Source organism: Manacus candei, unplaced genomic scaffold (assembly GCF_025592945.1).
Source record: "Manacus candei isolate 608988 ecotype Guabito, Panama unplaced genomic scaffold, ASM2559294v1 h1tg000028l, whole genome shotgun sequence".
Taxonomy (NCBI): domain Eukaryota; kingdom Metazoa; phylum Chordata; class Aves; order Passeriformes; family Pipridae; genus Manacus; species Manacus candei.
In genome coordinates this window covers 28096003-28123407 of record NW_026138076.1, presented here as the reverse complement: position 1 = coordinate 28123407, position 27405 = coordinate 28096003, and the positions used below count along the sequence as shown (strand labels likewise).

The following is a 27405-nucleotide window of genomic DNA, read 5'->3' as shown; positions in this document are numbered from 1 at the left end:
GTTGTGGGACCCTGTGGGAGGTATGGGGCATCCAGAAAAGCAATGTGACACCTGAAGGGTGAGGATACTGAGGGAGAGAGCTGGGTGCACATCCAAGAGATCAGGGGGACCCTGGGCTGGGGGAGTGGGGATGGTTATGGGGCACCCATAGGAGTTGTGGAGTGACTAAGAAAGGAAGAGAGGGCACAGGAAAGGTCAGACACCCTACGGGTCCATGGGACATCCACGATGCTGGGAAAAGGGGTTTATAAGGCACATGGGTGGCTAGATCCACCTTGGACAGGGTTGAGGGCACCCAAGGGGCTTAGGGGCCACCAGAGAGGGGTAAGATCACAGGATTCCCCCAGAAGCTGATGCTGGAGCCCAGGCCTGTGACACCTCCTTTATTTCAGGCATTAATGGAACCTCCAGTGGGAGGGAGAATCCATATCCCCACCTATGGCCCCCACACATCCAGCCTCACTGCGGGGGCGGGTAGGTGCCGGCGAGGTGCACGGGCAGCCCGTCCCGGCAGGCGACCCGCACGTGGTGCTGGACCTGCCGGGCGCGGTAGGCACAGGGGGGCCGGGTGTCCCCCCCTCGCAGGCGGCAGGCTGTTATGCCCATGGCTGTCGGGGTGCTCTGGAACCCTGAGGCATCAGGCTCCCGGGAGCAGGCAGCCACCAGATCCTGGGCCGGCGCGTGCACGAAGGTGTTGGAGGGCTTGCAGGGCCTCCCCTGGGCCGTCACCTGCCGGCGTGCCAGCATGGTCTCGCAGTAGCGGTGCGCCGCGAGCGTGGGGGTCCGCGGGTAGTCCACGTGCTGCCGCAGGAACTTCTCGTAGCGGCTCTCGCCCTCCACCCCTGCCAGTGCCGCCAGCACCAGGGTCACGCATAGCACCCAGCCTGCCATGGACACCTGTGGAAAGCAGGGTTAGGGCCATCTGGACTTCTGGGCTCCCAGCTGGGAACCCCACCCTGGATGCTTGATTTCTCTACAAATTCCCCCTCCCAAACACCTGGGTCCCTTGCAAATCCCCTCTAAATGCACGGGGACCCACCGCTGGACAAATAGGCCATCTGTGTGTCTCACCTGGATGCCTGGACACCCTATAGAATATGCCACGGACACCTGAGTTATGCACTCCCCAGAAGCCTCAGTCCCCTACAGAACACCCCCTACCTGCTCCTCAGACCCCTGGGTCCCCTATGGATGGGGTCCCTGCCCCAGTGCCCAGAGCCATACACAGCCTCCCTCTCCCACTGGATGCTTGGGTTCTTCACAGCCCCCTCCCACAGACATTCCCTTACACATCCCTCACCCCCACCTGTGTGCGCGCCTCAGTTTCCCTTATGGCCTCAAGGTCTCCGGGATCCCTCCCACTCCTCTGCACATCTTTTATACTGGCCCCAGCTGGGCCCAATGGGCAAGGATCCAGGAGGAGGGGCAGAAGAGCAAAGAGCAAGGTCCAGTGGATGTCTGGGAAGAGACAGGTATCCAGGAGGCCCCACTCACCCTCTTGCCCCCCCCCTCAAGGTCATTAGGTAGTCATTAACAAACCACGTGACTGTCTGCATACATCCCCTTGGTGTCCCCTGCCCAAGTTGCCTTGGATCATGCCTCCTGGCTTGGCCACCTGTCCCATGAGAGGCAGGACACCTGGGCCTCTTTGGGTGGCAGGGCAAGATACCTAGTTCTCTGGTGGGGACAGAATGTCAGCATCACCTCAAGGGGACCTGACTGATGTTCCTGCTCCTCTTGAAACACATGGCACATCCACGGCTGTCCTGCAGTGCTTCAGGAGCTATGCATCCCTTTTCCCTGCGTCCCCTTGCAGGCAAGTTCATACCCCTGGGAAGGGCATTTTGCCTCGCTGCTACCTCATATGCTCCCAGCTACTCCACTGAGGCAGAGAACAGCAAAGAACCAGAAGCCAGTCTGAGCCTATCAAAGACCCATTCCTTTCCCTTGACCATCCTGATGGACCGCCATGGAAAGTATGTCCCGTTCAGGGGGAGAGGCTGTCACCACTGGGTGCAAGTGGTCTCCATCGTCCTCTTCAAAGACATGATAGAGACTGTGATGGGAAGTGGCAAATGGGAGAACGTGCACAGGAGCCCTCAGCTGCCCTTCTCCCACATGAGCAGCCAAGTCTGAGCCCACCAGTGATTCAAGGAGGACAAGGAGTGGGCCTCAGTCCTAGAACCACGGGTGGCTGAGAGATGCACTTTTGAGTGTGTGTCACCATCACCTGACCTACTTGTCCCCCAGGACAGCACAGAGCTGCCCCCCTGTCTGTCCCAGGCCCACCATGTCCTTCAGCCTTGGGTACACTTGGTCCTTGGCACCACCTTCCCCAAAATAGCTGTCACAGTTCCAAGACTCGCCACAATGGAAGTGCAGAGGGTCCTACCCTGGGCTCTGGTGGCATTTCTACAGCCTCTCAAGAAATCCTCCTCAAAAGTGCACAGCCCCTGCAGCAGGAACAGTTCAGGCACCAGGCCAAAACCCTGCAGACAGGGAAGGTCAGCACAGCCCCCTTGCTGACTCTCAGATGCTGACAATACCCTGCTCCTGCTGGGCATGGAAGGAGGATGGGGACTCTCATCAGAACCCTCCAGACACTCTCTGCTTTCCACTGTCCTGGTGTGGGTGGAAAAGGGATGGTGTCTGCAGGAGGAGGAGCAAGCCTGGATGTCTGGCAATGGGCTGACTCTAGCTGGCATGGCACGGGGACCTGTGCTGAAGCCTTTTCTACCCGGCAGACCCTCAGGTGTATCCTTCCCAAAGGTCGCTGTGATGTCTATTCATGAACTACAGCCTGTGGTCCATTCTTGTCCCAGGGAGTCCCGACTGCCTGGCGCTGTCCTGGGCACTGCATCTCCCTCTCTCATCCCTGCCCACCATCCCAGGCTGATCGGAGCCTACTGCTGCCCTGTGGCAAGAGGAGCCATCAGCCGAGGCACTTGGGGAAGCCTAGACCAGGAACTTCTGTTTGTCCCCTCGGCGCCCCATGGCATGGGAATGTTGCCAATTTTGGGAGCTTTCTGAACACAGACACAGAGACTAGTTTAGAAAGGAGACACTGCTTATTCTGGCCAGGGCGCTAGATGAAGGTTTCCACGTATCAAGCACACCATGGGGTAAAAAGTTACGTCTTTTATACAATAAAGTTTACATGAACCGCCTACCTAATGCATATTTATTTGTATGATGTAATCTTACACAACGCTTAAAACACAAAAGCTCTTTTCTTTATTAAGCAACTTGTACTGTAGAAGTTATACAACGACACCAATTACGTTTACAAAAAGCGAGAAGACTCAGCCTGGGGACAGATAATTCAGCTTGAAAAGGCATCAGGAAGGAAAAGTAACTGATGCGCATTAGGTAGGCAGAGAATACGTATTAGATAGGCGGGTTCAGGTAAACTTTACTGCAAAAAAGATGCAACTTTTTACCGCACGGCACCTACCTCTCGCCCGGTCAGAGCCGGCGCAGCGAGCCTGGTCTCTGTGGCTCTCGGGTCCCCGCTCTCAGGGTCGCGGTGCGGGCGCTCCGCAGGGCGCAGCTCTGCCGGGCGGGGGCGCTCACGGGCACGGCCGCGCCGAGCGCTCCCCCGCCCCCCCCGCGCCGTTGGTTCCGTCCCGCCGTGGTACGGCCCGGGGGGGGGGGGCACCGCCCGGCCCCTCCCGGCGCGAGGCGTCCCCGTGCTCGCAGGTCTCGCGCGAGCGCCGGTCTCGTATAATCTCGCGGGAGCGCGCGCGCCCCGCCCTTTCGCGGCGCGGGCGGGACGATGGCGGTCGGGAAGAACAAGCGCCTCACCAAGGGCGGCAAGAAGGGCGCCAAGAAGAAAGTGTGAGGGCGGCCGGGGAGCGGGCGGGCGGTGCCCGGGGGCGCCGGGCGGAGCGCCGCGGCGGCGGGATGCCGGCGATGCGGGGCGGATGGCGGCGGCGGCCAGGCTGGAGCGGGGCCCGGGCTGTCATGGCGGCTGCCGGGCGGGCCTGGACCTAGAGAGGCGGCATGCGGGGAGGGAGGTTTTACTGAAGCTCGGCTTGGTCTGAGAAAGTCGGTTAAAAAATCTTTTTCCTTCATTCGATTTAAGGGTCGATCCTTTCTCCAAGAAGGACTGGTACGATGTCAAAGCACCGGCGATGTTTAATATCCGAAACATCGGGAAGACCCTTGTCACCAGGACCCAAGGAACTAGTGAGTAGTTGGGGTTTGTGCAGTGGAGGGCCATGTGTCTTCTCCGTGCGCTGGCTGCAAGCGGGACTCGATTAAAGAACTGCTGACAAATGGGTTTTGCTCGTATTAACATGAACCTGGAAGTTAAAGAAAAAATTGGCATCTCTGGCTCAGTTGGGTGATTTAAGTGAGTTTTCTTGACTTGGGCAAGTTGTTTGAATAAATGAGCTTAGTTGCAGGGAAGTTCATACGGTGAGGTCCTTGTTTGTACAAGAAACCAAACCATAGGAGGACAGGATAGGCCTGAAGTTTCTAATGAGCTGCTGTGGTGGTAACCTAGTAGGTTGGAGAAAAATTAAGAATTAAGGAGTCATTTTGACTGTCACAGGGGGAGATGTGGGACAGTGCCACGGGAGACCTTGGTCATAACAGGATCATAACGACCAGCATGTCAAGGGACTAAAGTTTAAAGCTTTTGGGTAAAGGTGTCTCATCTCTGTTGAGAGCTGGAATTGCTGATTTAATGTGAGTGTGTGTACGTGTAGGTGTATCACTGAATGGTAAAGTTGTTTTTATAGGATCTGGCACACCTTAGGAAAAGGAAACGTGCTAGGGATGCAGGGGGATCTGGATAGGGGTAACAGTACTTTTGGAAGCCTAGCTGTGCAGAATGGCTAAATAGTTACACTGTACTACATTTATGAAGATGATCATTACTTTGAACTGTAACATGAAAAAAGTAAAATAAGGGTCACTGTAAACCAAGTGTGAATCAGCCAGTGTTAAAATGAGGGGGAGTTGTGAAATGACTGGGGTGTTGGTTGCTGTTTAATGAAACAGCAACCAACTGCTGTGGCGTTTTTGTTTTTCATTGCTGTTCATAATTTCCAAATACTCCGGAACCTGTTCCATTTAAAACAACCCAAACTATTACATGTGGTGCAATCTGCAGCACGCTGGTGTTCGTGTCCCCCATCTGATACAGTCACCTGGAAAGATTCATCCCAGAGTTAACAAAACCCAGTATTTGGCTCTGTGAATTGGTTTGATCTGGCTCAAGACACAAATGAACTGCAGCGCTGCAAGGCCCTGGCGTTGCATCCCCAGGGGTTGGGCTCCATCTTGGAGGCCTTTCCAGCCTTAGTGATTCTGTGATCGCCACCATTAGAAAACATCCAGTGGGAATTTGGTACCTGATTTGAACAGTGCCCTTCTAATGTTAATAAAAGGTATTTTATTTTGTTCCATCACACAGAAATTGCCTCTGACGGACTAAAGGGCCGAGTGTTCGAAGTGAGTCTGGCTGACCTGCAGAATGATGAGGTTGCCTTCCGTAAATTCAAACTGATCACTGAGGACGTTCAGGGCAAAAATTGTCTGACCAACTTCCATGGAATGGACCTCACCCGGGACAAAATGTGCTCCATGGTCAAAAAATGGCAGGTGTGTAAAGAACAAGGTCTGTGTTCCTGCCGGAGCCCTTAGGAAGAGGGGGAAGCACTGGAAGCTGTGTTTGAGGTGGCAGCGGCAGGTGTTAATGATGTCGGGTTAGAGGGGTTGGGGAACCTCTCTGTCATGTGGGGGTAAATGTCTCTTTCTTTTCCAGACAATGATTGAAGCCCACGTCGACGTCAAGACCACGGACGGTTACCTGCTGCGCCTCTTCTGCGTGGGCTTCACCAAGAAGCGCAATAACCAGATCCGCAAGACCTCCTATGCCCAGCATCAGCAGGTCCGGCAGATCCGTAAAAAGATGATGGAAATCATGACCCGGGAGGTGCAGACCAATGACCTGAAGGAAGTTGTCAATAAGCTGTAAGCTCTGACTGTGTTCTCCTTTTCTCCCCTACAGTTTCAATAGTTGTTTGTTGGTTGGTTGTTGCTGAGAACTTGGAGAATGCTGGTGCTTCCTGTGCCATTTGGCAGAGACCAGGCAGGGAGCCCCTCATGTTGGAAAGCCAAAGGCCATTTTCTGCAGATGGCTTCTCTTGGTCTCTGCATCCTGTTTGACTCGTACCCACTGTAACATTTGCATAAATGTAAAATTGTGCTCTCCAGAGGATTTGTGGTTCTGCAGACTAAAGTTGTAATTCTCATCAGCTGGGGCTGTGAGTGTTCTGGGTTCTTCTGGTATAAGAAGGTTTTCCAAAGTGTGATATTTGCTTCCAAAAGTTTGATTGGAGATTTGTTGTCAAAATGGGCACGCTTGCCCTATGCTCCTTTTAACACTGCAAGGGAAACGTCTTAGAATCTAAACGTACTTGAAGAAAAATGTCAGAGTGAAGGTTGCATTAATGATGTGAACTTATATAGATTATTTTGTACTCTTAAAGATTTTTTAAGCCTGTGTTGCTGGTGAAGAAGCAGGCAGAGTTTTTAACATTGTGGCACTGCTGTGCTGTGTGATTTCTCAGGATCCCAGACAGCATTGGCAAGGACATCGAGAAGGCCTGTCAGTCCATTTACCCTCTGCACGACGTCTACGTCCGCAAGGTTAAGATGCTGAAGAAGCCCAAGTTTGAATGTGAGTTACTGCAGACGTTCAGTGTTCCTGGGGAAGGATGTGGCAAGCAGTCACTTTAAATGTGTTTGCTTTTGGATAAAGATGTTACAGCAGCATCATGAACTTAGGCAGCTGTGGTATTGAATTGGTGTGTTCTTGTCTGACTTTGTGGCTTCCAGGATTGAAAGCAAAGCAGTGACCATTGAGTTCAGAGCTTTTTGAATTCTCACCTGAAACTGCTGCTGAATGCTTAAAGGCTTTACCTTGGGAATGAATGATGACAAAATGTTTCGGTCCCAAATGACATGGAATGATTCTGTTTTCCCATTTTCTGACATTCCCATGTAATGCAGTAGTAGGTTCTTGAATCCAAATCTTTTTAGAAAAAATTTAATTTGTAATTGTGTTATGTTGCACTTAGTTCAGTCTTTTTTCCATCTGACTGTCAGTTACTGCAGCAGCATCTCCTTCCATGAGCTTTCTGGAATGGACTTGGTCATACCTGTGTTAAATGTTCTGGTGGTTTGTGTATGATGAGCAACTGAGTAATTTAAAACTGTTTAAACAGGTGCATCTCTCACTGTTTATGTTGCTGCTTCTTTTTAGTGGGCAAGCTGATGGAGCTGCATGGCGAAGGTGGTGGTGCTGGAAAGCCCTCTGGGGACGAGGCAGGCACTAAAGTAGAGCGAGCTGATGGATACGAGCCGCCCGTGCAAGAATCTGTCTGAAACTAAAGATTGGTGGAAAATAAAAGTTTTAATATACAGAACTAATGTTTGGTTGCCTGCATTGCTACTGGGCAATATTGGTGCTGGATGTGTGGATGGGTTTTCAGTAAGGTAAACCTATTGCCTTGGTTTAAAAAAAAAAAAAAAAGACTTGTGTTGGACTGGTGTTTTTCATGATTGGTGTTGCAAGATGGGTTGGAAGGGAGGTTGTCCTTTTTGTGGATTCTGTATGTTGGTTTTTCCAATAATTCTGGTCCTCACAAAAGAAATCTTGGGTATCTGTGCAGAGCTTGCATTAATGAGAGGCACCTCACAGAGGAGCATTGTACAGGGATAACGGGGCTGCTGTTTCAGAATTTTTCTGCTGTTTCAGAATTTTTTATTATAGGGAAGTCTTGAGGATTTATCTGGACTACTTACCTAAAAATTACATGTATATGTTTAAGCTTCCTTATGGTAATTTAATACAATCTCTTGTGGGATAGATGTGGTCTCCCATAATCAGAAGTTGTTTAAATATCTTAAAGTTGTAGTTATGATTACGGAAGCAGTGTTTGTTTTGAGCAGTGCAGAAATGCAGAGCATGCTCAAGAGCAGTAGGGGCTTGCATGTTGGTTTTTAACCTCTGTCAGAACTGACAGGTAACTAATCATAGTTGAAAAACCTGTGAAACTTTAGGGGGAAAAATGATACTGTAAAAAGGCAACGGTCTGTATTCTGAGAACAAAGCATACTTAAGGGATTTGCTGAGTAATTTTAAGACTGTTTATTATCTGATAGCATTTTTTCTTGTTCAGGCTTCAAAATGGAGGAGTGTTTTTTCTGACTGAAATGAGTTTTTTGTGCTATGAACATGTTTTGTTTAGAATTAGTCCTGTGAAAATGTTGGTAAGTTTCTGATTTAAAATCTGAGAACAAAATGGGGAGGTCACTGAGAGCTGTAGATCTTGCAGTTGGCTGTCATAGCATAGGATAAGAAATGGGGGAAAATAGTGAAATATTACTGTTTCAGCAAGTTACTAAGGGAAAAGGAGGGGGCCCTGCTACCCATGAGAGCTGTACTGTTCCGTGTCAGGGATTTTCACCTTTTCCTATTTGGTAATTCTGGTTTGCACCAAATCATAGGCAAAATGAAACTGATGTTTTCAGACTTACTTCAGAGGACTGCAGGTGATGTGATTTCATGTTGTGATTCCAAGTTACAATTTAATATGCGTTCTGCTTTTTCCAGTTGGTGCAGTGGAAGTGTAGTGAGTGCTCAACACTCGTGATCTTGTAAAGGAAGAAAGGAATCATTCTGCTTTTGACCCTCTGCTTTGCTCTTCCCATTAGTACTGCTGAGGCAGGTGTCTGCCTCCAGGAGTCCCAGTCAGTCATATTTTTGAAGCCATAAGTTGCAACAAATGCCCCTTCGCTTCTCTAACAAAAATGAGAACTTCTCACCCGAGTTAGAAAAATGAACCATGACGTAGGGTAAGTGTGGTTAGAGGTTGGAAAGCTTTGAACCTACTACAGCACATTCCAGTGCAGCTGTGCACACGCAGATGTGTGTGTATATCTATTCCAGGCCTGGACTGGCATAAGGACTGTCAGAGCTGTCAATTATGAACAGCCCTGTGTTGGCTGTTTCCTCTGCTTAGCAGTGGTTCCATCAAACAAATCATTAGGGCCTGCAGCTGGCCCGTATTCTCTGTAGGCTGGGAGAGTTAAGAATCCTAAGGTGGTTTCTGTGCTCATTCTCTGAAAACTTGAATGTCTTGGATATTGTTACTTTTTCCCTCAGCCGTATGTCTGAGGAGTTATTGCAAAAAGTCTAGTTCGAGAGGATATGGAGAAAGAACAAGAACTTGCCTTTTTTCAGGCTTTTAAATGTTATGTTTTTGAACAGTGGACTGCCAGTATTGCTGTGTAGGGGCTCTGGGCATGTATGTATGTATGTATGTATGAATGAATGTATGCTTTGTATCGGGATTTCAGATGGGGGAAAAAGCAAGCAGGAAGGAAAATTTTGTGCATCCTCTGTATTCTCTCAGCAAATACCAGCTGAAAAATCATGGTGTGTGAAAGCAGCAGTCAGCAGAGCACACCAAAATCACGTGCAGAAGTGCTCATCAGTACAAGTAATTTTGGCACAGCTAGAGTCACACTGTGTGTGACACCCTGCGGTGACAGCTGGTTGCTGCACTTAGCAAGTGTCACAGATTCTGCAGGTGGTGTTGAATGTACCTGAGTCCAAAGGCTTGAATAAACTCAAAGCCATCCAGATTTTCTGAGGGGTTTGGACTACTTGAAAATGGATGCAATATTATTTGTCTGATTATTATTGGTATTTGTCTGGGGGTTGGGTGTTTCTTTGCAGCGGGGTTAAATATGTAAGCAGAATGAGATCCATAAAACTGTCAAGTGGAAAGCTCAGCTCTCCACAGCATAAGACAAAATGCCAGCATGACTTAATTACAAAAATTTTATTGGTTAAATACATTCTTAATTTACAGAGGTACCATAACAAACTTACTGGACTTAACAAAGGTATATTTAGGACACTGTTAATTGTACACAGAACAAAGATATCTTCCTGAAGATATTTCCAGAGGGTGGGTCAAACAGTATTTCGTCAAATTAGACTTTTCTTATTACGCTAACGCACACAGGGCTCGCTATATTTCAAGGTTACAGCTGAAATTTGCTACTATATTGCAGTTAAGATTTGTGCTCCACCTCGTTCCTGGGTTTTTGTACACCTTAGGAATTTTGTTATGATCTGTAGGCAGTCTCATGGTGGTGCTGGGCATTGTCTTAAGAAAACCCTCTCCTGTAAAAGCCAAGCATCTCACTTGTTTCAGTGTTCACAAAGGCGCTGTTTCAGCTGCCTGCAGCAATGCGAGCAGCCCTTAGATGGCACTCGGTGCTGTGAAGAGAAGGCCTTGCTGCTCTCCCTTCCCTGCCCCACAGGGAGGAGATGATTAACATACAGCAGAGTGGTCTTTTCTACGGATAGGCACTGCCTTGAAACATTCAGTGGAAGTTACAAAAACAACTGGTCAATACACATTATAAAAATGGGAACGAGGACATGGAAAGAAAAAAAATATAAAAGAATCAGTTCTACTTGTAAGACGTATCAAAATTTTAGAAAACTGCCAGACAACAGGTAAACATCATACACAACTCTCACCTACTGCTATACTGATTTAGTATATCTTTGGAGGGCATGGGTATTCCTCGGATTTCTCTAGGAGATGGTGTTTTACTGGAGTAAGAAACAAGAAGTTTTAGAATCTCTTGGCAGGAAAGCTTGGGCAGTGATTTACGTCTAAGTTTGATTCCACAGGAGTTCCAGATAGGCTTGTTGGGGATGCTAAAGCTGAATAATAGCTGTACAAATAGTTTTTCCCTCCTAGAATGGCACGTAATTTAGAACTGTTTTATAATATTAATAACCTAATGGAAGTAGAAGTCTAGTTCTCAGCTCATCAAAACTTTGTGTGATTTTCATTTCCTGGTTGTGGAAATGGTGCAGTTTAAATACACAACAGAAAAAAATCAGGGGGAAAATGCCTGTGTCTGTGCAAGTTCTGTGGCCTAATTGTGACTGCTGAGTGAAATGGTGCTGAGGACCTCATGTCTGCTCTGCACATTCCTCAGGCTTGTTTCAGGTGAGCTGTAGTCAGCTACTGGGACTGGATGCCCACTCCCCACTCAGGGGTTGTTCCTCAGTTCAGTTTTGGCTGTAAGCCTGCTTCTGCCTGCTGTGATGGTAATCAGAGTGCAGGGCACGGGGAGCGAAGGGCAACCCTCACCAGCCTGCTCAGGCATCAATTTAGATGCACCTTGATCTCCTGTAGCAGCAGGGACTTGTTGCTGTGATGCTTAGAGCTCATACTGATAAAGCTGTAGAAAGACCAAGTCAAAACTATCTCAAGGTCAAGCATGATCCTAGTTTCCAGTCTCCATTCACCACTCAACTGTTGGCCCTCCTGCAACATGAACTGCCAGACCCATGAAAAAAAGTCTTGTTGAGGGTATCTTGATACCTAGTGACCTGCAGCTCTCTGAAGTAATGACTCGTGCAAACAGCTTACTGGTTTCTCTTTGTTATATAGTGCAGAAATGATGGAATATTGTCAGCAGTGAAAGAGCCAACTGCAGCATAATGTTTTCTATTCCAGTCTGATGGAGTTAGATGCCATTTAACTACTTTGTCAGAAGCCAAGTGTTACAAAAATTAATTTACTACCAGAAGTTCCTATAATGTGAAGCTTCCTCAGTCATGTCTGTCTTAGTTTGTCAGTCAAGCCACACTGCTACTTTTTACTTATTGCCTTGGTTAGAGCTGCTTGGAATAACCTCTTGCCAGGCATGTTTTCCTTAATGTCTTGACAGACCATTTATGATGATGCTCAGTATAGTTGGTATGTGGTAACAAACTGGAAACTACTCCCACGTCTGCTGAAAGCTAAAACCAAGGCTGTATAATACCCTTCATGTTAAGGTTAGGAATAGTGTTACTGAAGTATGTTCCAGTGCTTGAGTGACAAATGAAATGTAGACTGACTGAAGACTGGTTTTCCACTTTCATGACGGGAGTGGAGGGGCAAATATTTGGAATAGTGCAGCTACTCCATGGATGGGATCTGAGAAAGCTCAGTAAACGCTGTCTGTCACAACTATCCTCAGCTGGGAAAGAAGGGCATGATAGTGCTTGAAGAACAGTGGGCAGTAGAAAAATCTAAACCTGTACCTGGAAAGTATTTTGGAGAAAGGGAGGAAGGTTGAAGATGATTCATACAAATTTAAACAGTACTTTTAAAAGGCAAAATACTTAAAAATCTTACTTCTGTGATCTTGCTGTATGAGCAGCTTGGGCTAAGAAAGGAAGAATACTACACAAGGATTTATTTCTGAGTTTTCCCTCTTACCAGTATTAGATTTGATAACCTTTCTACTATGAAATACCAGTTATTTTTCTTGTCCTCTAAGTTATAAAACAAACAAGTGGATTCTACTGCTAATGTGGAACTCAAGTAGTAATGAAACCCGAATATCAAATTCCATCTACATACTGAGCATTGTAATTATATATTAAAACAATTCTTTAAATTTGGATTTTAAAAAGTTTTTAAAGAAGCCCAAAGCAGTTTACTTTATGCAGACTTTGTGCAGGATAAATGTAATACCAGATAGTAAACATACTAGAATGCTATATAAGTTAAAATGGTGTTGCACCACAATATTCCCCTAGTTGGAAACCGCTAAAAATCCTGCTTGTTTTGCTCTCAGAGCGTTCATGAAACATGACTACGTACACTGTCACAAAGGACTAAAATGTTCTTATTTGACTTAAAGACACTAGTATGACTGTCTAGAAAAAGTAGTGCAAAACATTGATAGTCAACACACGTTGATGCCTTTGCTGTGCCTTTAGGGTAGAAAACATTCTCTCCCACATGCAGGGAGTACAAAAAGAGGCAACACTTCATGGTGTTTTTAAAATCTGAACAAAGTTCTTAGGAAATATCCCAGACCTTCCTTGTATCTCTCCACTCATCCAGTCCTCATCTACAGATTCCAGCTCTGTTATCATATCACCTGCCTGTAAGAGAAGGAGTAATGTGAGTCAGTACAGCTTACTGTGCAATGTTAATGCATGCATAGCTGGACTTATTTAGAAGCAATTAATATCAATCAAATAGAAGAGAAGTAGGATGTGGCCAGTCTCTTCTGCTGGTTACATCTCTTGGAGATTGTATGCCAAAACCAGTTGAAGCTTCTCTTAGGGTAAATATTTGTCTATGGGGAAAAACCTTTGGAGGGGCAAAAGAGCACTGCTGGATAACTTCCTGAGTTACTTAAGCTCTCCAGATAGGCAGATATGCTAAAAGCTGCCTCACAGACCACTCATTATTTGCGTGTGTTTCCCTGCTCTGTTATAGGGGTTTCTCTTCTTAAAACCCTGGAAAGATTTTTTTTTTGTCAGTCTCAATATTTTCTAGCACTTGGAAACTTTCCCAAAAGGAAAAGCAATAATCTGAGAGCTCAGTGTGGCCATTTAAACTGCAGCTCCTGTGTTTGGTCCTTGTTCCAGTTTTCACTGTCTCGTGCCACACTCTTCATCGGAAGTACTGTTATGGCCCTGGCCCTTCTTCCAGTACCATTGTTCCCCTTTTCTGCTTTAAAGAATCATCTATCCTTTCAACACTGCATGCTGCTAATGCTAGAACTATTTTGCTAGTTTTAGAACATATTGTGTGTTTCAACTGATAAGACACACTTTTGGGCCTGCTTGTGAAAGACTACTGTTTCTCAGAAATTTGCTTTTGAGGACACGGTTACCTAAATCATGACTTTGAATCTCAAGGGCACTCTGTTTCTTGTTCATGCTGGGCATCCAGCAAGTATTTAATTTTTCCCCTTGTTTCCACAGAAACTATGTATTGTGTTGCTGATTTAAGATTTTGCTGTACTTGGTGTCCCTTAGAGGCCTGGCTGCTGTAGCACTGGCACTCTCACTATTATCCTCCTTCTCACTGCTGTCTTTCTAGTCAAAAAAAGAGGCTCTGTTGACCAGATCAACTGATCAAGAACTGAATGTACTGCAAAATGAGGTTGGTTTGTCTTGTTATGTTTACTAGATCAGAGAAGTCAGAGGCATTCTGCAACTCCTGATCTCTTTTCAGTGTCTTTAATGAAGATTTTGCCAATATGAAACAGCAGTGGTAAGGGAAAAAGTGTTTTTTAGAGAGACCATTTATCAAATGTGTTAAAATTCTATGTGCTTCATTCTTCTTATTTCAAGCCTATTTTAAGAGTGGATGAATCTTATTTTTTAACACTCTTCAGGAGTGTAAGACCTCTTGGAAATTGGTCTAGGAGAGATACTTACTTTGAAGGAAAGCTCATCTTCATTTTCTCCATGAAAATCATAAAGAGCTCTGGCTTTTCCTTTCTTCCCTCCCCCAGACTGTGACAATTCTATCCTGGCTGCAGAACATGGACAAGAGAAGTTATTTGGATTGGCATGAAATAAATCTCTGTTTCTGGAGAAGTTCCCTCTCATTCTCATGCTTTCTCCCCATTATTGTGCTACAGGGTGTCCAAATGTTATTGCTACTGCTGTAACAAATTCGCTGTTCTACTGGAATAAAAAACTCCACTGACACCAGTTCATTTTACAGTACTAACAGAGTCTCACAGTTCTGCTTTCAAGAGGACTAAATTTGACTTACTTGAACTTTCCAGTGGTGATATCTAATAAGAGCTGTCTTCTCTTTGTGCTTGAAGATGAGGCAGCACCCGTGATTTATTCCTAAAGGTGGCTCAGTGGTCCTGTTGTGCCTGTGCCCAAACCACACTTGAAAACATCCCAGAGTCTGTGTCACCTCCCACATTACTTATTGACTAGAACATTATATTGGCATTATTAGAGGAGGTGATTCAAAACTTAGCTTAGCTTTAAAATATTAAAGATTGTGGTGGTGTGTGTCTTGCTAATACAATGGAGTAGTTGGGTTCTCCCAGAACTCTGTTGTGACTGTCACAACCCAAGGAATAATGAATTGCCATTTAGTAGGAGCACTGTACCTGAGCAGGTCTGAACAAAAACTGCTGGGAAAATCCCTTCCTTTCCATTTAGTCTTCCTCTATACCACTCCAAATCTACTTGTTCCAGTATTTGGATGTAGTCTCCCTTTTTAAAGGATAGATCGTCTTTGGTTTCTGCTGTAAAATCATGAAGCGCTTCGCACCACTGTACCGAGCATCTGTTGTTCTAGTCAAGTGAACAGAGGAAATGCAGTAATTTTAGAAGCGTAAATGGAGCCCAAAAGCTGATGGATAGTGCAGAAAGCAGCTGTACAGAACATGGGTGTCCTGACTTTCTCCCAAGTGTTGCTGCAGATGTACACTAGAATGGCATTTCAGCAATTACCACCACAGAATTTCATCTTGGCTCAGGCACATCCCTTTTTATCGCTGGTGGCAGGAAGAAGGATTAATAAATTCAAAATTAGATCACTGCAGCAATACTTAAAATAGAGCTAACAATAATTTTCTTAAGCATAAAGGATAAAACTTTACTTATTTTAATTTTTCAAGCTATGAATTTAATCAGTTTAGGCCAAATGTCAGAATTCAAGATGTGACCACGCAGCGTTGTGTGCTGTGGGAGTTGTGTTACATTCAGCTAATCTGGCATTATAATAGGATGTCTCTGTAAATCTATGAAACTGCTATGTAAATTCTGACCCTAACCTATGAAATTTTATTACCTGAGGAAGGGAAGAAGAAACCTCCACCTTGTTCTTCAGTGCTGCTTCTGTACCTACATAAGTAAAGCACAACTTAGAATAGCAGCAGTGACTATTCAAATCGTTAATAACGATAGGGACTTTAGATATTCAAAGTGACTCTTAAGAGTAGCTTCTTAAGCTTTTTGATTTTTTTTTTTAACTGTTTTCTCTCTCTTTCTACCTCCTTCCTTCATTCACTGTTCTTCTGGAGTTTTCTCCTATGTGCTGCCTATATGCCTGAAGTACAAAATGTTTTTGAAGATTTTTGCAGACGTATTCATACCTGTTCCAGGCAGATCTTCAATTACTTCCACAAAGTTCAAGGGGAAAATTCCAGATGTGCCTCTGAGCTCTCCTTTGGCCCATTCTTCATTTACATATTCTTTCAGGATAATAGTTTCACCTTCTGAAAAACTGAGCTCATCTTTCTGATCTCCAATGTATTCAAATCGTGCTAGACATCTTGGACCTCTGCACAAACAAAAGAGAAAATTACGTTGTGTCTTTATTATTATTACTGTCCACTTAATAACAAGGCAGTGTGGTGCAACACATCAATTGATAGTTTAATTAAAATGATAAAAGAATGCACTGAAGATAGAACAGGTGGAAAATTGGGGTCTAGCCCTGGTTCTTATCTCTGCTTTCTGAGGAGGATGAGTACGGAGTCTGGTTGAGCCAGACGCAACTTCTGCATCCCAATTCCTGGCTGTTATTAGTATTTTGCAAAAGATCCTATTTCTCTTCCAAACAACACTAAGAAACCTTGGGTTTGGGTCATCTGTCCCACTTCATATCTTCGCCTATATCCAAGTAAATGTCCTGATACACTTTTTTCAAGAGTTTGATTGGTTTTCAAGCTAGCATCCCATTTAGATGCAATCAAACATGGGTGGGGGGTGGGTGCTGTATGTTTGTCCCAAATACATGGAGGTTTCATAGGAAGAAGATAAAAACTATCTTCTTTTATATACTTTAGTCTGTAAAATGTATCCCCATAGGATATATATATGGGAAATAACTTACCTATCAAAGAAAGGAACACCAATGCATCTAACAAATTTTGCATACTTTGGTACAGTACTGAAAAAAACTAATTATTCCCCCCCCCCCCCGACTCAAACAGATTTAACAATTTAACAAACTAATAAATTAAATTTAGGAAGTTACACTAAGAAAATATTTATCAGAAATACCATGCTGAAAAAAGATCAGTAATAGGCTTTAATTCTTTCTATAGCATCATGGCATACAACTAGTGTAAGAAGCTTGTTTCCCACCCCTGTCCCCATCTCATATCTTTGCAAAGATGTGTCTTTTGGGACAGAGCTAGCACTTTGTGTTTCTTTCTAAGTTGCAGAAGCAGCTTTTAAAAAGAAAGTTCTGTTTATGCCAAACCAAAGAACAAACTGAATGATCCCTCTCATACTAGGTGCTCCTGCCTCTGCCTGAATTGGCTTTAATTGCTGGAATGAATGATTATGGAATCTGATAAATCATCACTGAGAAAAAATAGCATGAAAAATTGTCTCTTGCCCACAGATATTAGTACAAGTTGTTTGAAAACCAGAAATGAAAGTGCTGGAAATACACTTGATAATTTGATCTGCGGAACTTCAGATTCACCCGTACAGCTATACACTTAAGGAGATGGATAGACAGATAGAGAGATTTATCTCTTAAAGTACATCTATATTCTGTCCCATTTTATCTTGTTCTTTCAAATGAGTAGGAGCCCTACCATGTTGCATTTTATAAGGATACTGGAAGAAAGAAGCAAGGCCTGGAGCAAAGGGAGGAGCGTACAGTGCTGCTGAAGTTAATCAGATTGCTTCATGGTTTCCATAACCAATTTTCATGAAAGTGAGGTTTTAGGCTTTTTTCACCTAAATATGAGTCTTATTAAAACATCGTAAATACTCAGTTTTTTAAAACATATTTTAATTTTCAAAATATATTTTGGTGAATAAATTGTTGACTATATTAACCTCAGTGCTGACAGCATCTGCTTCACAGTTGATGTTTCCTTTTACTTCCTTGTAAATCAACATGAGAAAGAAAATAAGATTTATCTGACTCACTTAATACATTGTGATGAAGAGGGTGTTTTTTTCCTGTTGGTTTCTTCTGGAACATCAATCTAATAAGACAACAAAATAAGTTAAATCTTCCATTTCAAACTAATGGGAACATAACCACAATAAACTTGAAACTGGATAAAATAATCTGTTTTTCAGATGTGTGATGCTCTGTAGTCATTGGTATACTCTGATATATGACTGTAATAATGTAAACTATGGGGGGGTTATGCCTGAATTCTCATTTCTAATTTTATGCAAACAAGGAGCAATATTTAATGTTTTCTTTTATGAAGCTGGTTTATTGTTTCTACTTGTGGCATGACTGACAGAATATGTGATTGCATGCTACTACATGTTATTGTATTTAGTTCCCAACTTTCAACTGATAAGTGCTCTCTATTATTTACTAGCACAGTATATCACAATAGACAGAATTATTGTTTACACTTATCCTTTCTGTGCTCTGGTAGCCAGCTGTCCTCCAAACAAAAATGCATCTCGCAAATCTCACTTGAATTGGAGAAACACAACTTAGAAAATCAATACACAGATATATCAAACAGACAACATTCAAGCCCTTTATCATAAGAAAATTTCAATTGTATTTTTGGTGTGACATGAAGGATGATCTGTAAGATGTGGAAGACTACAAGCCTAGAGACTCTGGCGAGGAGCTTTGGTTTACAGCTCACTATTGTATCAGCCAGTTCCCATAAAATCAACAAGAATGTTTCATTAGCTTATGTGAAGGACTGGAGGAAATTTAACACAATCTTTGCAGTGCTCTTGCTAGAGGGGCTGGTATCTATGGTGCTCTGAAGATTCCATGGGAAGTAGTAACTATGTATTATTGTTTGGTGTCCAGGCCTAACCTACTACCCAGCTCAATATTGTAAACCACACTGTAGCACATTGTACAGAGACTTTGTATCAAGATTAAATCTGACATGAATTAAGAGGAGAATTCACTCAAGCAAATTAGCCTCATGTACTGCGCTGTCTTTAGAAAAAAAAATATTCTGAAACAAAAGATTTTTACTCTCAAAGGGTAACCACCTTTTACAACTTAGATAGACATTTGAAATGCATCTTCCCTAGCTTTTATATGCTTGTATCTGTCCGTCTCAATGCTGAATTTGACCTCAAATACTCATTCCACTGCTTTAACACAAAACCTTTTCTCTCTTAGCCATCAGTATGAGCAAGAGTTTTTAAATTAAATTGTTGGTTTGTGTAGAAGCAGCTAATCAATTTAGCTAACAAATCTTTCTCATGAAAGTGAATCGAGCATGGATATGTTACTACTGAGTTTAGTTTTTATTCTTCAGCACTTCTCACATCAATTTTTCTCTAATAACACCACTACAAACTAGACAGACAGCCTACACTTCCTGATGTTTACCAAATCCTTGGTATTGCCCATGTGGCAGCAGTGCTCATTTCTGCCAGCTGTCCCAGCTCGACATAGACACTTAACTGTCTTTAATGCCAGGCCATGCACCTCCACAGCATCCTGGTGTCAGTCTGGCATTCCTCCATATCCATATGGCCAGTGTGGATAGCCCAGTGCCCTTTCCACTGTTACAAAACAGATCTCAGTCTCAGACTCTGGCTTGCAAAAGGTTTGACCCAGCATTGGGCACAGAGAACCATATTGTATCTCTTTTAAAGAGAAGGCATTCAATTAATAGCTACTAGGCTCCCAAAACAGCACCTGTTCTTGCCTTCCCTTTACTGTCAAGTGTCACATTCAGTAACAGGATTGCTTTAAGCTGCTCATTTGCAACAACACAATCTCCTTGCCTGTGCCAGCATAACCATTTGTGCAGCCACTTAGTAAGCCACTTAGGCAAATTGATCCTGCTGGAAAGAACAATATTCTAGGAAGAAAAAAACAAACATGTTTTGTTGGGCCAAATTGCTGCCCTGACCTATTTCACTACATGGCTATAAAAGTGGTGATTCCAGTGCAGTTCAGGGGACAAGAAAATGAAAGAAGCTGGGGAGTGGGGGGGAGGCACCAAAAGGAACCATCTTACTGAGTGTTGATTCTTACAGGCAGCTGTCAAAAAATAATCTGCTCTGCAGACCCTGAGAAACTACCCAAGTAAACAAAGAGAATTTGATAAGGGCAATGATTTTCTCACTTGGCTTTAAAATAAGAGCAAAATATTCCCCATAACACAAACTGGTCGTGCCAAATCAAGTATCTTCCTAATACCACACAAACAAGTTGATATGTCTTCTGTACTGCCAGTGGGATAATAGATTATCTAAATACAGAATGGAGTTAAACACACAGGAGACTTAGTAAAATAGAGCCAGAAAACAAATGCAATAGGATCTGTGTAGCAGTGTATATAAAGCCTACGTACAACTACTTTAACAAAGTTGGCTGGAAATATCCCTGTGCAATTCCCACATTTTCCTCTGTACCACTCAGTATCAATTTTCTCCAAAAGAAAAATGATGTCTCCAGAATGAAGGTCCAAGTCATCAGGATGCTCTGTAAGACAACATCATTTCAGTTAACAGTATTTGCCACACTCACTGATTTTCTCTTAAGTAAAACCTTCTTAATATAAATACCACAGACAATAACAGAATGAGTTTTCAAAAAGTCTTAATTGTACTTGATAAACCAGTGAGCTTTTAACTGAAAGATTTGGCCCATCTACAGTTAAACTCATTGATTTGAACAACTCTATAGGCAGATGCTGTAGACTGAGCTTCCATACCATTTTTAAGCTCTAATTCCTAAGAAAATTCTCATTTGAAAGTCTTGAAATAAAACAAGCTTCTAGAATATTCACATTTACTTACCTGCAGGAAAATCATGCAGGACTACAGCATGAGGTGCACTTGTGTCAGAAACTTTTGGAGGGTGGTTTGAATCCTGAAACAAACAAAATAAATCCAAGTAGTTCATAATCATGGAACACATTAACAGTATGTACTCCAAAAGTAATGTTCTGACTCTGGACACAATTTTGTCCTGGTATTAGAGAAACACCTTTGGAGGCAAGGGTTATTGGTCACACAGCTATGGGTCTGGATTCTGTATGCCTTTTGCCTGTGTAAACCAGAATACATTTCACCAAAGTCTACTTTAGAGCCAGTAAAAGAAAGGGAAGGCATGTAACTTTCCCAGTACAGACAAAGCCCCAGCTATCTCTGTGGGTCAGAAATCTGGAGCACTGATAGCAACGCTCATTGCAAGGGCTGTGGCCAAATTTTGCACTGGTGCTTGGTACTTTGTGCCACCAGTCACTCTTTCTTGCTCGAGTGAAGACCCAACCCAACTCTCCCCACCACACTCTGCAGGGGCAGCACATCTGCTGACTAACAAGCATTTTAGAGGGGCAAGGAAGCCACCTTACATGAAGATAACACTGAGGGGAGCTGACAATTTCATTGTGGGATCTTTACGCAGGGAAAGTATATTCAAAATGCTGAGTCTTCCTCTCTATCCCACCCACTAGGAATTTTTTGACTGTACCGATGACAATCATAGTATGATTACATTTGAAGTAATTCATTGTGTGCAAAAATCCCAACAAAAAAAGCCCAATGTGGACAAAGATAAGGGCAGAGTAATATGAATTACAACAGATAACAAGAGATTGCATAGAAATCTACTTCAGCCATGTAGGTTTCTGATAATAGTCAAAAAGACTGCTCCTGGCTATAATTTACACTAGCTGTTTAATATTAATGCAGCATGCCCTAAAACCAAGTAAGGATCTGTAGAAGCAGAGAGAGGAAAATACTTTCAAGTCTGTACGTCAAAGCCAATTCGCTGATATATCATGTACAGCACTTCATAAAACTACTCGCTTATCTTTTGCTCACTTCTCAGATACTCAGCCAAGGGAGTGATTATTTTCCTATGAGACACAGGAACTTTACCAGTTTCCTCTCCCTTACGGCACTCCAAGTAATTACTGTTGCTCTGCTCCATAAGCAGCATGCTCCTGTGCTATAAGGCAAATTGCCATTATTGAGTTTTGTTTTGGCAGTAGTTTTGTTTGGATTAAAGAATCACAAGGATTTAATAGATCGGTATTACATTTCTCAGTGTAACCTTTAAAGACTAAAGCATTTGATACTTTAAGGCAACAGGAGTCTTGCTCATTAAATATTTACCAGCATAAAAAAGTGCCTTACCTTACAGGACGGTTCTCCTGTGTTCCTGGGAAGACAATCTTCCTTGGCAACTCCATGAGGCACGGGTAGCTAGAACAGAAACAGAGACAAATGTAAAAGTTTTTTTCACTTCTGAGCACCTCAAATTCCCACTGCGAGTGAAAATGGAACTATTCAGACCACCTAATACAGGTAACTAATTTAGGAGTCCAGTGGAAAAGGACAGGTTCCTTTGGAAGGCACTCAGATAGACTGCTAGTGATATGAACTGCCACTTTGAGAAACCCAGGTGGTGTCATCCACTTTAAAAGTGTCTTAGACACCCACCTGGTCTCATACCATATGGTACAAGATATTCAGAAAGACATCTGATGTAGAAGTGTAATCATTTGTCATGGAGGGCACTCAAAAAACAACCTGGGAGGACAATTTCCTTGACAGTAGTATTTGGGGGCAGAGAATTACTAGTGATCTTCTACTGAAATAAAAAATATAGCAATCTAAGTGAAAGATCAAAAAGAAGGCAACAGGAAGTTTTCACTTTATGCGGAATATTGATGTTGTTCATGTTCGTGGCTGTGTGGCTTCTTTTTTTGACAACAGCACTGCTTCAAGCAGTTACACCAGCTCTATCACTGACCAGTTTCAAGTACCTGAGGAAAGACTTTCTCCTTTTTTTATCTGTAATGCTGATCTATTTGTATTTAATATTCCCTAATAACACATATAATATCAAAAAGAAACATTTTTATATTGAAAAGGGATGGCATCAATAGGATGAAAATGTAAGATTAGCAATGTTACATTTCTCACTCTTTACAGGTTTTCTTAAGCAAGGTCAACTACTCTTTAAGTTCTAATGCCTCCAAATTTTCTTAAGCGTTTTCATATATATGGATAAACCCAACATACAAATGCAATTATTTAGCATCATTTTATGTGCTGTAAGAGAATTCAGAACTGATGACTATACAAAGAACCCCCAAACCCCAAAAGCTATGCATTACAAGATATATACAAATTGTACATATACACAAAAATACACCACATATATCTATACTTGGCACTTAGATATTGCATTCTCCAGTACTACCTTACAGGACTTATTACTATTTATCTATTGGTATTTTCTAAAGAAGATTATGCTGATACATGCACTTTGAATGACACAGCATAGTAACCTACTTTACTATCTTTTTCACTACTATTTTAACCAGCACTTTTTTATAAAAACAACGGTCTCAGACAGAATATCTCATCTCTCACCATGTATTTATTGTAGAGAGGATGACCTGGCTTAGGTCTAGGAGGTAATGCTGGATCCGGATTTTTAAAGAGTGCACTTTTTGTTCTCTTGGGTCCCAATCGGAACTTGCTGGATTTTTTATCAGAAGCGATGTCAGAACTAGATCGTGAAAGAGCATCCTTTTGGGAGGAGGCTTTGGTTGTGGAGAGTTTTGGTGGAGGTGGCCTTCCAGGAGCACCTTTAGGTGGGGGAGGTCGAGCTGGTATAATTTTTCCATCCACAAGCCTAAAAATTGTGCAAACCATCAGAGAAAATATGCATATTAATAAGCCTGCCAACTCATCCTCCACCACTGCCCTATCTAGAGAGTATTCAGCAAGAAAACATGATTCATGACAACCTGGGCTGCAGAGTATGTAGCATCTGAATGCATGAACTCTTCAGCTACTGGGACTGTATGACCACATCCTTAGACAGATCCTTTGACTATGCATTTCCAAGTCTGCTCACCACTTCTGCTTATCAACAGCCTGCCAGCTTTCATGGGAGCCCACTATGTAAGCTGGATTTCTTTTAGCAGTAGAAAGAGCTTTGTCTGAAGGTGCTGCAGGATGTTCTGCTATTGAGAGCTTTTGGGAAAACTGGTCTTCAGGATCAGCCTAGCTCATTCCCTGGGTTATCACTTCCCTAAAGTGACTTTTGGTCCTCTGCAGAAACTCATGACATACGACACCACTTTGGACACAATGCCATCAAATAGAAGAATTTACCATTTTTATGCAATAGAAAGAATATTGGTGAAAATACTCAAGTTCTCTGACATCTGGAGGTACCACATTCTCATTAATGTACCAGTAGTTTAGAAACCAAAATCAGAGACTAGCAAGTGACAGTAGTAATTTTTTTTTAAATTAAAAATGTAAAAAAACCCCCTTACTAAGCATTGATTAAACAAAGCTGCTTATACAGTACACATGACTCATGATTTTTAGAATCAAAGAGTGTGGCCAAATCAATAAATTGCTAATTAAAAATCACCTCTGCTATAAACAAGAATTATGTACATAAAATTTAGTCATTCTGTTATTAAGAATCCTGGTACTACCACTATTCCAAAAAAACCAGTATTATTTGATTGTTGTGGGAAAATCTTCAGCCAGTTATTGCAAGTTTCTGCTATAACTGTTTCTCTTTTTTTCATACAAAGTAACTCAGCAAGGTCTGCAAAAATTATCAACCCCAACAAATGTGCATTAGTGGATCTTTGAAGTATCATTCTAACACATTTTGTCAGTGTCATCCACCACTTGAGAAGATGTTATTGCTCTACTAATGCTCCTTATAAGAGTTCTCTATTACTAGTTGAGTATGGATTAATTTTTAAATTTCAAAAAAAATTCCACTTCTGTTCAACTTCCACCTCTCCCCTTTCTTGGCCTCATCCTAAACTGAACATTTTTAATATTGACAAAAAGGGAAATTCCAAGTTAGACTGCACTGAATCTGTAAGCAGATCAACCCATACATTTGTAAGGCAACTCAACTAAACAAGAAGACTCTAAAAAACAATTCAGCAAATTATTACTGCTTACTTAAAAAAAAAATTTAAAAAATCCATTTGAGCAGAAGAGTGAAAGAACAAAAAGTTTATTGCAGTTCCAGAGACCCTCATAATAATCAGGAATGTTGTTATGCTAAACTGAATGTGGGGAAGTAACACCATAAGGTGTTCTCTTGTGCATACAACCACATTCTTTCACGTTAATGAATACTTATCATTAATGACAGACTCAGTTCAATAACAGAAAGATTCTCTTGTCCTGATACATCAGAGTAAACTGTTGTGTTTAAACCCACAGATTCAGAATGCAAATGCTGAGATAGCCACAGTGGGCCGGCTAGCCAATGCCGTATCTCCCTCCCCTCTGTCTCTGGCATTGAGTGGACATGAATTTAAAGTGGGTCCAGCAAGTTTTGCCTCTGCAGACCTTTTTTCTTGTTGGCTCAGAAGAATAAAAAACCCCCAAGGTTACCACTGATCCTGCACCTTCACAGGTGTTTTAGGTCTGAATTGAACTGTACAAACTAGTCAGTGCTTCTGGGAAGCTGTTGGCCCAGCATCTGCCATTTCCAGAGTGGCAGCATCTGCCACCTCCATTCCTTCACCACTCAAACCCTGCCACAAGTGCAAGTGCTGTGGGTGAAAAGGTTAAAGATGTAGAAAGGAATGACTGTCAGCATCCACTGTATATTAGCTGAAAAGTCAAACAGCTGTCCTATAATCTCCCTGCTCATACCACTAATGTACAAACAAGTATCAATCAGCTAGCAATTTGGTCCTGCCTGTTTATTAGTAAGCATACTACCTAGCCAAGACTATAGAGTTATAACTAAAAATTGGTAGTGTCTACTTTGAGACTAACTAGATAAATAATTCAGAAACACATTCAGAAAATTTTAAGTGAGTCTCTGAAGAACTGCACTTACCTTGGGGGTAGTACAGGTTCTTGTTGAGGCACTCCACCCTGTTCTGAATGATTCAACTCCTAAAATGATTCAAAAGAAAAAAGATATTTCTTTAAGCCTAAGGAAAAAAAAAACCAACATAACAGATCTTGGTGAAATTATATATTTCTTATATTAAATTATATCCCACAGACATGAAAAACAAGTTTCTGGAGGTCTGGGAGTAAAGTAATAAGTATTATGGTGTGTTCTAGCCTTTTAAGGTGTTGTTGGACATAGAGGGAGATGTAAATGACCTGGTTTACTACCTGAAACACAGATTAAATTGTGCATTAAGTATGATCCAGCCCTCTTTTCCTACTGCACGGCAGTAAGGGCTTAAGAGTGAAATAAGGAGTCATACAAATTTACCACTACACTGCCCATAGGATTTCATATTATCAATTTTTATTTAACTTTGACACATGAAAGAGACTTTGAGCAGTCTTTAAGACACTTTGAGCAGTCTTAAAGCAGAAAACATGACATTAATGCAACTCACATAGGACAGTGTCTCTTGGAAATAACATTAGCTCCCATTACAAAAGGCATCTAAATATGTTTCCTAAAGATCTAACAGATAAACCCCAGTGAATCTTGCTTTGGCAAATTAAGGCATCACTCCTCCCAGGTGTCCATGCTGGCCCTGCCAGGGATTACTACCCTACAGCAGTCAGGAGAGGGGGGACATGTGCCATGTCTGAAGGGCTTGGACCACAGCGATGGACTAACAAGTGAACATCCTTACTGCCTCCTGCTGTTCGTTTTCATCCCAGCGCCAGAAAATTCTGCCAGCTTCACTGAACAAGCACAGCTGCTTCTGGCACAGTGTGGTAAATCAGAGTGCTGAATCTGGGTTCAAAAGGATCCTTTCTGAACCAGCAGTTTGAAATACGTCTGAACAGTCTTGTTTACTTAATTCAGTGCTTGAATGTGCTTGAAACTCATAAACAACTTCTGTGACTTTTCCCACCTAGAAAATACTTAGATGTATTTTGTGACAAAATTTGACCCTTGACTGAGTCCCCAAATTATTGTCCTGATTAAACAATCCTGATTAGAAAGAAAACAACCTGCCACTTTCAGATGAACATGTTATCCTCATACAAAAAATCTTCCTTTTCAGACACGGAAGAAATCTGTGCCAACTGCTACTTATGGTCAACGATTTTTACTGCTGCCGTTTGATCACCTCCACCGACAAACAATACTAGTTTTAGGAGCACAGTTCTTATCTTTCCACAGATAAGATTTAAGTGTTTCAGTGGATTCAATGCAATCGTTTTCTTAAAAACATCCTCTGAAGCTTACACATGCCCATCACAATAACCTGAATGACCTTGTACAAGTTTTGGAGTAGCACTGCATAAAATGTTATTTAATGTCTTGTATCGGAAATTATTTTTTCAGCATTATCCAGAAAAGATGGGACCTCACTGAATAGCCTTTTCAATCGTGACATTTAAAAACCCTTTACCTTAATAGCAGAGGTAGGTACAAAGGCATTTGTTGGCAGCTGTCCAGCTAGTGAGGGCTTTTGATTTGATGTTTTTACTGCCTGTGGTTTCCACACGATTCTCTGACATTCTTGCCATCACAAAACTCAGTATTAGAAAATTTTACTGTCATTTTCTAGTTTATTTTAATTAATTTTTGTAAATCTGTGTCAAATGGCATACAGGATATGCAGCTACAATGTCCACCATTACTGCGTAGGTGCTCAGGAGCGAGGAGCAGAGCC

At 42.7% G+C, this 27405-nt stretch overlaps 3 protein-coding genes and 1 non-coding gene across 14 annotated transcripts in view; 2 read left to right on the top strand and 2 right to left on the bottom strand.

The window, feature by feature from the left end:
- Positions 1 to 368: 368 nt before the first annotated feature.
- On the bottom strand, positions 369 to 3594 carry LOC127472405 (ribonuclease CL2-like). 2 transcript variants are annotated; one of them, XM_051790611.1, is made up of 2 exons: positions 3455 to 3594; positions 369 to 897 (listed from the first exon to the last, which is right to left on the bottom strand). In XM_051790611.1, exon 2 carries the CDS (start codon positions 889 to 891, stop codon positions 460 to 462), a length of 432 nt encoding a protein of 143 aa, XP_051646571.1. In that variant the 5' UTR covers positions 892 to 897; positions 3455 to 3594; the 3' UTR covers positions 369 to 459. The 2 variants fall into 2 exon arrangements, with proteins under 2 accessions (XP_051646571.1, XP_051646570.1); XM_051790610.1 differs by lacking the exon at positions 3455 to 3594 and adding an exon at positions 1307 to 1439.
- RPS3A (ribosomal protein S3A) lies at positions 3344 to 7439 on the top strand. Of its 2 annotated transcripts, none has more exons than XM_051790608.1 (6): positions 3344 to 3369; positions 4085 to 4188; positions 5423 to 5610; positions 5774 to 5982; positions 6582 to 6691; positions 7277 to 7439. In XM_051790608.1, exons 1-6 carry the CDS (start codon positions 3359 to 3361, stop codon positions 7396 to 7398), a joined length of 744 nt encoding a protein of 247 aa, XP_051646568.1. In that variant the 5' UTR covers positions 3344 to 3358; the 3' UTR covers positions 7399 to 7439. The 2 variants fall into 2 exon arrangements, with proteins under 2 accessions (XP_051646568.1, XP_051646567.1); XM_051790607.1 differs by lacking the exon at positions 3344 to 3369 and adding an exon at positions 3688 to 3837.
- LOC127472564 (small nucleolar RNA SNORD73) lies at positions 6940 to 7009 on the top strand. The gene has a single exon (XR_007905055.1). It is a non-coding gene; the product is annotated as a small nucleolar RNA SNORD73 (small nucleolar RNA).
- Positions 7440 to 9848: 2409 nt separating the features above from the next.
- The window catches only part of SH3D19 (SH3 domain containing 19), an 87095-nt gene continuing 69538 nt past the window's right edge, over positions 9849 to 27405 (bottom strand). For all 9 annotated transcript variants that reach the window (XM_051790581.1, XM_051790579.1, XM_051790580.1 and 6 more), the window contains 11 exons: positions 25647 to 25705; positions 23180 to 23444; positions 21935 to 22003; positions 20591 to 20663; positions 20143 to 20273; positions 17768 to 17826; positions 15970 to 16157; positions 15666 to 15718; positions 14980 to 15166; positions 14282 to 14379; positions 9849 to 12991 (listed from right to left, as the gene is read on the bottom strand). In XM_051790581.1, the coding sequence (XP_051646541.1) occupies positions 12875 to 12991; positions 14282 to 14379; positions 14980 to 15166; positions 15666 to 15718; positions 15970 to 16157; positions 17768 to 17826; positions 20143 to 20273; positions 20591 to 20663; positions 21935 to 22003; positions 23180 to 23444; positions 25647 to 25705 (1299 nt within the window). In that variant the 3' untranslated portion in view covers positions 9849 to 12874. The remainder of the gene's footprint in view (positions 12992 to 14281; positions 14380 to 14979; positions 15167 to 15665; positions 15719 to 15969; positions 16158 to 17767; positions 17827 to 20142; positions 20274 to 20590; positions 20664 to 21934; positions 22004 to 23179; positions 23445 to 25646; positions 25706 to 27405) is intronic.